The sequence below is a fragment of the Taurulus bubalis genome (genome assembly GCF_910589615.1).
Source record: "Taurulus bubalis genome assembly, chromosome: 15".
Taxonomy (NCBI): Eukaryota; Metazoa; Chordata; class Actinopteri; order Perciformes; family Cottidae; genus Taurulus; species Taurulus bubalis.
This window is the reverse complement of record NC_136603.1, coordinates 9,007,262-9,020,087: the sequence shown is the minus strand read 5'-3', so window position 1 is coordinate 9,020,087 and position 12,826 is coordinate 9,007,262. Positions and strand designations below refer to the sequence as shown.

The 12,826-nt window shown below is 40.0% G+C and overlaps 1 protein-coding gene across 1 annotated transcript in view; it reads left to right on the top strand.

The window, feature by feature from the left end:
- Positions 1-12,826, top strand: part of epha6 (eph receptor A6) — a gene marked incomplete at both ends in the record, with an annotated part of 144,097 nt that overhangs the window by 30,068 nt on the left and 101,203 nt on the right. The window contains one exon of the mRNA XM_079231029.1: positions 2,944-3,607. Within this exon, the coding sequence (XP_079087155.1) occupies positions 2,944-3,607 (664 nt within the window). The remainder of the gene's footprint in view (positions 1-2,943; positions 3,608-12,826) is intronic.

Sequence of the window (12,826 nt, the reverse complement as noted above, 5' to 3'; positions counted from 1 at the left end):
GCTTGGTTGCCCTTTAGCAACCATTAATGGAACATAAAGTTTAATTAAGACACTTGACACCACTCTGCAGTCAAGCATCATAAACTGAATTTAAAATAATTGGCAGAAGCTGAAAACATGTATTGTATTTGGTTTAAATAAAAATCTGGCAAATACAGAATTTGCAACAATATTAATCATCTGGCTTATTAAATGCAAAGTGTCATCCGTTTATCTCTTGAGCTTGAAGCCATTGATAAAGTGTCTTTGCAATATGTCTTGTAGAAACACCTTCATCACCAATCCCAGTTTGTTTGTGTGTTCAACAAGCTCGTACCCTTTTTCATACATTTTAATGACGACCTTCTTAATTCCCAAGTCATGTCTCCAATGTGGAAATGTCAAACATCTTCTTTTTAAACCAAGACTAGGAATCGTCCTGTATTATCTCAATTTGTTCAGTCATTCTTCTAAAACTGTCACGCCTGCTATTGTTAAAGGGAAGCTTTGGAGCCCGAGGATGCTGATGCATCTTTCCTCCTACCTCTGCAGGTCAACAGCAGACTAAGTGGTCAAATCAGATTGAAAAGGCCTGAAGGGTGGATTGAGTCAGCATGTTTAAACACTTTTGCAAGTTCCATGGCCAGACCAAGCTGAGCATCTGTATAATAAAACAACAGCAACCCCAAAAATATCAGTTGCGGGTTTAAAAAAAAAAAAGACGAAACCCAAAACACGATGTTTCCATCTTTCTGAGCTCAGCCGCCTGTTACACCTTAGAGACCGACCTCTGGTGGCCGGACTGTGCTCTACAATACATCACATCAATGCAGCATAATAGAAAGCGCAGCGGTATTGAACATCTTTCCTTCTGGATCTTTCTTTTCTGGATTTCTTTATACTCTGGTATAATACCGGAATACTGTCGAAGCGTAGCCTACCGTAGATTCATACTTAGAGGAAAGACATGGCAGTAGTTTTAATTCTCACTAAACTCGAGGTAAAAAAATTAATCCATGTATAAAGTGAATCCATATATCTCCCATGATGCGGAGTCAGAAAATAAACTGGCATACAGTATGTAAAGTAAAACAAGGCAAATATGTAGGTAGATATGTAATTAGGGTTAAATAAATGGAATCCGATTATGAATACATCCACTGTTTAACTGCTATTAATGTGTAAAGCTGGACACAAAATATGGACAGTCTGTGCTACTGTTCCTTCTTTGCTGCAAAGTTAACAGAGGTGAATTTCTCTCATCTTTAGAAGCATAATTTTGGCTTTTAATTACACAATAAGCATATTTTACCTTCATTTACTGCAGTTCTTTTGTATGGCCAAGAAAATCCATCGTGCACAGCCTCACGTGTAATGGGCAATATCACATCTAATCAAAATCTATTTGATTGACTGTAATTCTACAATTACACCTTGAGGGAAGAGCAGATTAAAGCCTGTCGTCCTTGGATGATTGAATTAGAACATGTTATTAAAAAGGATAATGAGTATGTGAAAGCAAACATTTGGCTTTGATTACTACTCTCATCAAGAGGTAATATTTAGCTAAGTGCAAAACAGCTTATTAAATGCACAAGCTTATCAGGCAAGTAGTATTGGTAAATTAACCAGCAGCTCTATTGCAACTCTCTGGACTGTGTTTGCCTATAAAGGAGTTGTTTTCCAGCCATTAATTAGAATGGGGATCTCCTCTCTCAGACCGGAGAATGGGGACATAAAGTGTGTGTTTGTGTATGTTTATTGTCGCCCGTTTACTCTTCAACACAAAATGATAGTTGTGTGAGTGTGTTGGTTGGTAATTAATAGCTTCATTGTTAGATTTTCTCACCTCACCGCCCACTTGCATCTCTTGCTTGTCTCTGTGAAAACGTGTTGATTATAGTGTTTGGCTCCTACCAGGAGACAGCACTCGGTGTACAGGTGTGGCTGAAGTAATAGTGGGAGTAGTAATAGTTTTAAATTATACCCTCATCCTATAAAGACTAAGCAAAATGGTTTGGATATCAGTCTAAAAATAAAGCCAGACACACACAAAAGCAAACGCAGCAGCTTGTGGGCCCAGTGCTGCATTGTAAGCGAAGTGATTTGAGAGCCCCTTTTCCCAGGCAAGTAATTTGATTCTTGGAGGTCGGGGTTGGATGGTTTTGGGGTCGTCCATGTAGCCAGTCCCCACTCTAATAAAACCAGAGAGCCGTGTGGGACCAGGGGGCTAAAAACCCCCATTAACTCCTCTCCCATCAACATGGGGACAGGTAACCTCATGACCCTGCAAAGCTGCCAAACGCCCTGATCATGCGACCTGGGAGGTGCAGAGCTGATGGCAGCTGGAGTCAGACAGCATTCAGGAGGAAACATACCATGAAAAATACCTGATGGAATAAGAGCAAAAAAGATTATTTGTTTCCTTATGTTTTTTTTCTTCTTTCCTGCCAGTGTTGAGGATATTATTCTGTCCGTTCAAACCTCTTTATCATACCTGAAATGTACAGTCCGAGTTACATCTGCTAAAAAGTCCATTCATTTCCTGTTTGGCCAATGTTTTGTTGACATATCCCTCCACCCAGATCAACCATGCAATTCTTCTTGGGAGCCCACATATCACCTTTACACAAGGGATCCTATAATAGGTAGAAACATGCAGATTGCAATTTAATTTGCATACTTTAAAAGGGATGGACCTTTTGGATATCAATGACCCCATGGCATATCTTTAAGTGCCACAATTAGGACAACATTTACATTTAAAACCATACTTGTAAAAGCAACAGTGTTCTTCATTCTGGCCATCACATTTATATTGAACAGATTATATTGGCCACCCCAGGGACTTAATACTTTTAATTCGATTATCATTTAATTACTATTAATTCATTAATGACTATTCTTTGCTTTTCCCTCTTCTTTTATTTTCTACCCCCCTTTCTCTTCTAATTTCCTATTTAGTGGGACGCCATCACAGAGATGGACGAGCAAAACCGGCCCATCCATACTTTCCAGGTTTGCAACGTGATGGAGCCCAACCAGAACAACTGGCTTCGCTCCAACTGGATCTCTCGGCAGGCTGCCCAGAAGGTCTACGTGGAGCTTCGCTTCACCCTGCGCGACTGCAACTCCATCCCTTGGGTGTCTGGTACCTGCAAGGAGACTTTCAATCTCTTCTATCACGAGACTGATGAGGCTCACGGTGTCAAATTCAAGCCCCCACAGTACACCAAGATAGACACCATCGCTGCCGATGAAAGCTTCACTCAGATGGATCTCGGCGATCGCATCCTTAAGCTCAACACGGAGGTGCGTGAGGTGGGACCCATGACCAGAAAGGGCTTCTATCTGGCGTTTCAGGACATCGGGGCCTGCATTGCCTTGGTCTCAGTGAGGGTTTACTATAAGAAATGTCCGTTCACGCTGAGGAACCTGGCCTCATTTCCGGACACAGTGCCTCGGGTGGACTCTTCTTCGTTGGTGGAGGTGAGGGGCGCATGTGTTGACCACGCTGAAGAAAGAGACACACCCAAACTGTTCTGTGGAGCTGATGGAGACTGGTTAGTCCCCTTGGGAAGATGCGTCTGCAGCGTTGCGTACGAGGAGATCGATGGCTCATGTGCTGGTGAGTTTTTCCCCCGTTATGTTGTTCATTTTGCTTTAAATTCCTCATTGTAGGGTATGTTGAGACTTCAGCAAGTCTTGCAATGCAGTGAGAAAAAAACACGTTCGTGAAACTGGCTCTAGACCTTGTCAGTTATATGCTCCAGCTAATTCGTGCAGCTATCTCAGAATACCAACCTCTGGCTTAAGCATTACTTCATGGTTTTTGTCAGCATGAGTAGCCCCTAATCAGCTTTTTTCCCTCTTGAAACATGTTTCGTCTCAGCAAACCAAACCGCCGAGCTGATGCTTGTACTCTGCTATGGCCTTGAATTAATCATGTCCGACACAGAAGTGAACACAAGTGTTCATGTGGTCAGGATCTTTTTAGGATAAATGTTATTTTCCTTCAATGTTCACCACCTAAAAACTGACATGAAAGGCATTCTTTAAGATTGTACAGCTTCCAAACTGAGGGTTTCAGTATTTTTAGCGCTATTTGCTGTCTGAGAACTGAGGTGAATTGCACTGTCTACTAGGAAGCGGATATCTTCGGTCTAGTCTATTAAATATGAATGTAGTACTATTCTTATTTTAAAAAAATGCTTCCCTTACTTGCACACTTTCTATATATCCCCTCATCCATTTCACAGTCTTCTTTATTCATATTATCTTTCATTAACATGGTATTACATACAGTGTAATATAGTAACCAGTCCAGGAAGTCAGTTTCCTCTCAATAATTGATTGTACATATTGAAGCATCAGCCAGTCAGATAGTGTCTGATAGGAAATCTGCAGGGCTTCGTTTCTATTTACTTCATGTGTTATAACAATGCATGCAACGACTACAAATGATACATTATGTGTCAGTGACTGTCCATATAGCGGGGCTGTCATACACAAATGATTTACAAAAGCCAGTTTATCTTTCACCTCCCCTCTTCCTTCCTTTCTGCTCCTCATCACCCCTCCTTCATTTTCCTCTGCTCCCCTGGTTATTGCTTGCTGCTAACTCTGGAGAATAAGATCAGATCTAATGGTTAGAGTGTTTAGGGCTCTTAGCCTGACATCAGAGAGCTTCTCTGATTCTGTCTAAGGCTGTATTAGTGTGTGTGCTAGGGTAGAGTGTTATGGTCAAATTTACCAACCGGCCACTGACAGCGGAACAACCGGAAATTATTGATAAATTCACACACGGGAGAAGATTGCCTTCAGGGATTTCTGCCATGAAGGGTTTATTTTATACCAAACCGTGATCTTTTCCCTTACCCAACCAAGAAGGATATTAACGAAAGATTTCTGACAGAAAGAGATTTTTGGTACAAAGCCCTGACAAATCCCACCCCCACACACACACACACTCAAGCTCTCTTCGCTTTTTTTTGTCTAATAAATAAACAAAATTAACTCAGGAAATGTCAAGAAAGGAAATATTCTTCAACTATATTCCTCATTAAAAAGAAAAAGACACTCTCTGAACACCTGTCTCTTTCACTAAACTAAGACCAGCCTGATTGTTTTGTTAACTCATTGAAAATAGTTTACTCACCAAAACCATCATTGTTAGTCTTTCCACTGTTTAGACAATCACCAACTCTGGTTTGGGCAATATAAGTCTTAATTTATTGAAATTGAGTCAAATGTGAAAATATGCAGCCTCTACGCACTATTTTTCTCTTTTTGGGCAGTTCCTTTTTAGTGCTAGCTGCCCACTGAGCAGTGGCGTATAAAGATAATAATAATACAAATAATAATAATTATACATTGTATTTGTATAGCGCTTTAGAAGGTACTCAAAGGGACTTTACATAGTAAATGCAGCAACAACAAAAGCATTATAAACAGGAGAGATAGTAAGAAACTAAACAAAAACATACATAACTGGCATCACAGGTTAAAAACAGATCTAAATAGATGAGTTTTCAATGCAGTTTTAAAAGTGACGAGTGAATGTCTGAGGTGCTGGAGGAGAGAGTTCCAGAGGGAGGGGCCAGCAATGGAGAAGGCCGTGTCCCGCCAGGTCCAGCCAGAGTGGGGGGGTAAGGATGTTGGTGTCGGTGGAGCACATAGTGATGTGTCTTGTGTTGAAGCTGAAAATCCTAGAATTGGAACTCTTTCAATGGATTTGTACTGTGTCTGTGATTTGTATGTGTGTGTGTGTGTGTGTGTGTGTGTGTGTGTGTGTGTGTGTGTGTGTGTGTGTGTGTGTGTGTGTGTGTGTGTGTGTGATCGTGTTCGCGCAAGCGTCTAGGAATATTGTTGTGCATATCAGTGGACTACCACCCGCTGTCCCAGGGGCTACCTCGGTGTGACAGATTACCTCGGCTGGCTTGGTAGCAGTTTGATCCTCAACTCTCTGATATGAGCTCTGGGTTATCGCTGGTAGTGCTACTCACTGTGAATGCAATAGTACAACAACAAAAATACCTTCATGAAGGTCCAATGCAACTTATTTTCAAGCCATGTCAAGGCCAACTGGTACACATGTCTATTATACTGCAGATGAATCTGCAAATCTACAAGCTGCCCAATGTGGTAGCAGAGAAACTAGCTGCAAACACAGCTGTAACAATAAAATACAATATATGTTACTTCATTAATACTAACACCTGCAAACAGTTAAAGATAAAGAAAGACGCTGGCTCTTAAAGAAAGCTGCCAGTTGTACACAAACTTCTTCTTTCTTTCATCTGTATTGGCTTGGCATTTGTTAGATTTATATAAAGACAACGCACCCTGACTTTCCTTTTCCCAGGATGAACTAGGAGCACAATAGATGGAAGTATTGCCACAAATTGGATGACATAAGTGCAATTTTGTTCCCCTTCACCTATCGAACATCACGGCAAACTACAGCCTTGCTTCCTGCTCTTTCCGAAATTGATTTCAAGACTATTCACTGTTCTTCTCCCACCATCCAGAACCAGATGTCCTTGTACTGTTGATTACGATTCATCTTGTGACGCGGACCGGCGCCGTTTCCCAGCTGCACTCGCAGCTGCATCGCAATCAGCGGGCCAGGGGTTAAACTGCAGCTGTGATTAGAGCCGGACTGTCGCAAACTGGTTACTTAATTTATGTCTGTCCCTTTTATTAATTTCCCAATGCTATATATAGTTGTTTTGTGACAGAACAAGCGTTATAATGATGAATAAACTCGCTCTTGAGGACTTGGAGGGAAAAACACTTTGCATATTGAATTTGCTTGCAGCTTGAAACATATTTGCAGGCTCGTTTTCTTTTATAGAGGTGATTGTTCGATGTGGTACATATCCAAATGTAAATGTAAAGCGTGTCTTAAATCTCTCTAGGATGTGTTTGCTTTGCGTCACATCCATCATAGTTATATTACAAAACAGTCATTTTTGCTCTTTTTCATTTACAACAATGAGTGAGGACAACATGTTCACCTATTGGCATCCCTATAGGCCCGACAGACCACAATAATGTGCCTTCCCTCTTCCCTCCTTTCTATCCTTCACCCCTCGCTCTCTAAGAATCAGATTTCACAGTTGGGTTAAGATTAGCCCTTTGGGCAATGTGATGGCATTTTACTGCAATGTCAGACCTGAAATGCAGCCCTTGCTCATTGTTCCAGGATTTAAACAAGCATCTTTATTAAAAGCCTCCGCACAAGGTACCACTGGAACGCCCTGGGCATTGAAGGAGAAAGACTGAGGTGGCTGGCTAAGCTAATGCTTCAATTCCCAGTTTACAACCACCCGGTCCCTTAAGTGCTACGGCTGCCTGACTTGGCTGGAAAATAATGACAGGTATAAAATGATCTGTGATTTCAGTAAAATACCCTCGTTGATGAATATTTTTAACAGAACAGGAGTGACCTCTGTGCTTCTCATCTTTGCATGACTATGTGTTAAATTGATTTTATATGTAATAGTTAAATGTGTATGCTTTGCTTTGTTTTATTTTGTTGTCCTTGTTTGTTTGTTAAGTTGGTTATTTATATGTATGCAGATAGATAGATGGATGAATGGATTGATAGATATATAGATACTTTATTAAGTATTTGTTTTTACATTGTTTTTTACATTGTTTTACTACATACAGGTCATGCTAAATACAGGTTACGCAATCAAATATAAAACATGCACAATATATATATATATATATATATATATATATATATATATATATATATATATATATATATATATATATATAGATTTAGATAGATAGATAGATAGATAGATAGATAGATAGATAGATAGATAGATAGATAGATAGATAGACAGATGTATACTTTATTTATCCCCAAGGGGAAATGAGTTTGTTACAGTAGCAAGCAACTTACATAGAAGACACAAAAAAGACACAAAAATATTAGGAATACAATATACAAAAAATAGAATAGAATAATAAGAAAAATGCACAATATATACAACAAATAATATAATAATAATATTATGTATGTTGAGAGCAAAGGAAAAACTGGTGTCAAATAATTGTTATGCTATGCATACAAGTTGATTCTGGTGTAGCTCATGCGCTCACTTCACAGTCATTCTGCATGCACATGGAATCAGGCACCCGGTAGACAGCCGAGGAACAACTCTGTCTCGATGGCACAGGAAACACAAACAAACAGTCTGACAGTTAAAGCCCAACAGTTAAAGCCCAAAATGTAACTATCAAATGCATTTTAATTAGAAGAAAACATTTGGTGGTTCCATTCTGCTTAAATTGCAACAGATTCCTGTGAATCTTGCTGTGGTATGAGCTGAAGAGCCAACGAGCCCCGTAGTGCTGCCGTTCTGTTTAGTATGTAAATTGTTTAAAATAACCCGAAACAAACAAACACTCCAGTTCTGATTCTGAATTGCAAACCTTTAATCGTCCCAGAGAAAAGATGAGTGTAAATAAAGACTCCAATGAGGTAAGAAAAAAGGACACAATAGTACTCTAATCCCAGAGGTGTCAAGTAACAAAGTACAAATACTTCGTTACCTTACTTAAGTAGAAATTTTGGGTATCTATACTTTACTGGAGTATTTATTTTTCAGACGACTTTTTACTTCTACTCCTTACATTTTCACGCAAATATCTGTACTTTCTACTCCCTACGTTATAAAAATAGCCTCGTTGCTATTTCATTTTGGTTTGTTTTTTAACTTCGGCTTGTCATCGTTCAAAAACACACACAAAAAAAACCTCTCCGCCCCGTTGCCCACAGATACGTGCGCCCGCACACAGGTGAGCGCTGAGCACATACACCAGCGGACAGAGAGCGTAGAAAAATATGTCGCGTGAAAAGTAGACCGCTATATCTGCGTTTGAAACGCTCCCAGGGTGAAGATGGCAACAACAGCTCTCCTGTGAGGAGCAACCGAAGTTCTCCTCGCACCGGAGCAGCTCTCTGAACCCGGAGCAGCTCTCCTGCTCCAGGTGAAACGAGCCACGGTGCTCGTATCTTCTACCAACAATGAGCTGCTGGCTTCACATATTACACAAGTATAAAGTACACGGATATACAACAAAGTCATTAATAAATACATGGACAAATGCCTGTACTTTCGGGTAAATGGCTGTGGTACGCCGTTAACAGGTTACGCTTGCGCATGCGCGATTTGACGCGACGCCGTGAGCTCCGTGAGCTCGTCTTTTCTTGCTGTTGCGTTTCTCAAAATAAAAAAACAGATCTAAGCTCAATATTGAGCATGAATTGAGAGAGGCCGTATCAAATCTACAACCCCGTTTATAACATATGTGTCGAGGAAAGCAGCTCACTACAGCCACTAATACCGATACAACGTGATGGTTCACATATCTGCACTCATTCTGTTTTGTTTGGCAACAAAAATTAAAAGCTTATTGTTTTCCACAATGAACTATTTAGTAGTAACTAAATATGAGTAATTTTTTGCACAGATAGAACTTACACAAAACATTGTCTGATGGGGCAATCTAATTTACTTGAAAGTGATTGCAATTTCCTTTATTCTGTTATTTATAAAAGCACAGATGAGTCACACAATTATGTTATTTACAGAAAAAGTTTGAGAACCACAGCTTTAAGTGTTTGTGTCGGAATCGTCGCCGCCGCCTATTTTGCACTATTAAATTACTTATAGGCAACTAGTTATCATGTCTTCCGCTCCATGAAACGCATGTTAATGCTCAGTACATATATGGTACTTTAATGTATTTGCATTGTAATAAAATGTGATCATTTGAAATGGGCATACAGTATATGCAGCTGAAACGGGTAGCCTAGTGCATCCCACATTTTTCAACATAACATTTTAAAACATTATAGTCATTATGGCCTTTATAAAAATGATTGTTTTGGGGGAGGTGGGGTAGTGCACTATAGGCCCCTGAGACGCGGCTTAAGAGTTTGTCCTTAATGGAAAAAAAAATCCCCTAACATTACTTTTACTTTTATACTTTTAAGTAGTTTTTAAACTAGTACTTTTACACTTTTACTTAAGTATTTTTAAACTCTAGTATCTATACTTCCACTTGAGTAATGAATATGAATACTTTTGACACCTCTGTCTAATCCCCTATTCATTTCCTGGATGAAGTTTGGAGTGTCAGTGTGGTGCAGTGAGGCTGAAGCTAATCAACTCTTTCAGCAATACCCCATACAACAATAACCCATACAAACCATGGTTCAACTGCCACGCTCCTCCATGTATAGACTTAAAAACTGGAGACCGCTTCATTTTAGCACACATTTACTTGTTATGATACTTTGCAGAATTTCAGATTTCTGCTGTGATCACAATAGACGGCAGCTGGCTTTGTGGTACAGAAGTGACAACTAGTGGCACAAAGGGATATGTTTTGTGAGTTATAAGCACGGGCGACCCAACACACAATCCTGGTAATGGTTCAGCACTATTCCACTTATCTACAGCTGTGAGTAGCATATTAGTTCTTTAATGGATTGATTTGATCTGACGAAATAGATTATTCACAACGCAGCTTTGTGAGAATATTAGAGGATCAGATGGAAGGAGAATAAAACTGTTTATGAAGAAAGAAAGAAAGAAAGAAAGAAAGAAAGAAAGAAATGTTTTAAAATGAACACACACAGGTGGAGGTAAGCATTCTTCTTTGATACAAATATATGTTTTATGTACTCTGCACCTTGGCATATTCTCCTTGTTTTTAAATGCATGCAATGAGACATTGTGTGGGGCGGACCAAAATATCCTATTGTTAATTATTCTTTTCTTCCAGGAGCACAGTGTGTGTGTGCCTCTCTCTCTCTCTCTCTCGCTCTTTGTTTGTATATATATATATATATATATATATATATATATATATATATATATATATATATATATATATATATTATATGCAAACTGTTTTTTATTAAAAGTATATATAATATGTACCTCCGCCTCTTCCTTGGCAGACCTCCAGCACTCTGGCCGGCAACCGGCTAGTGTGCTATGGCTAAATATAGAGCTGCAAACAGACAGACACACACACAAACAGACCATAACATCAATAAGAGCAATCCTCGGTGTTAATGCAAGAATACGCCTTGCTCCACCTAAATGATTGACACACACATTCATTCAGTCTCTCTCGCTTCGTCCGTCCCCGTCCCTCCATCCTTCTTATTGTAAGACAATCTCGCTGATGCTGTTACCGCTCAGTGTTTTACAGCAGCTCTTGCGTGTTTGCTGGGAGAGCTCTCCGCAGCGCTATGAATAATGTAATCACAGTGTGCTTTTGTGTGTGTGTTTGTTTATATGTGCGTGTGCACCAGTGTATTTGGAGCTGGCTGCTATTTGTTATGTGTTGAACAAAAGTGGTTCTCCCCAGTGTTGGGCTGGAGCAATAAAGCAATCTATTTACATTTTAAACTAATTAGGCGCCACACACTTTGAGATTTTCTGTGCACCTCTCATTTTAGAGAATGATGAATACCCCCAAGGAGGAAAAATAACACAACATGGTGTGACATTTCGTAACTTAGTTTTTTTATTATTTTTGTTTGATTTTATAGTCAATTTTTAAAACAAAACACAGTTTTTCATAATAACTAAAACATAAAGAATAAAGTTGGACTGAATGGCTTCGATGTGTACGGAAGCAACGCTTGGCATATTTGGCATCATTTTTTTGGCCTGTTATCGTGACATATTGCATTAATCTGAGATCCCAATTCATCTCTGCATGTTTAAATCACAAATTAGGCTGACATTTCTCTCAGACTTCAATTTTGAGCAAACATTTAACACTGCCCGGGATGCCACTGAATGCACATTTGGTGTCGAAGGTGGGCTTCACATTGGTAATTGGGCAGCTAACAGGAGCGGCAGTATTCATCTTAATTGGAATGCTGGTTTACACATCCTGAAGAAACTTTCACATGAGACATTTTCAATTACAGCACGAAGACAGTCAGACAACAATTACAGCACATATCCTTCAACCTGTCAGCCCGCCAAATGAGATGTCACACACAAACACACACGAAAGAGGGAAGCTGCACAGGCGAAAACACACATAATGAATCCCATGAAACACACAGGGGCAAAGACACAACACCACCTGGCATCTTGGTCACAACAACAGCCACAATGCACACAAAAGCCTGAAATGCACTCAAGCAGTTGGTGTTAATGCAAGAGACAGCATTTTGCTCTCACAAAATATGCTCTAACAAACACACACACAAGGAGACGCACCAGGGGGCTCTGGCTGGCATCAGCAACAGAGCTGTTTACAGACGGGCCACACTGCAGGGAGACACTGTGACATTTCAGAAAAGGATAGTTTTAGTTTAACAAGCATGACCCTTCAGGCTTAATTGGGAGTGTCTGGAACGGAGAGAGAGAGAAAGAGAGAGAGAGAGAGAGAGAGAGAGAGAGAGAGGGAGAAGGAGAGAGAGAGAAAGAGAGAGAGAGAGAGAGAGAGAGAGAGAGAGAGAGAGATAGTGCGTGTGTGTGAGTGCTTGTAGCAGATCGGAGATTGTTAGATAAATTTAACCCCACTTCATTTAGCATCAACACACACACACACACACACACACACACACACACACGGTTCTGAAGGACAAATCTCTTCCTAAGGGCAAAGCTGAGGTATATCATCGGCAGGGTCTCGAGTTCCTCCTCATACAGCATGAAGACGACTCTCTTCGCCTTTTTCTCGTTCTCTCTCTACACACATCCGTCGCTCCTCAGGACATTTCTTATCAGACATGAGGACATTTATAAATGTCCCATTTAACTGAGTATTTGTATCCACAGTCCTG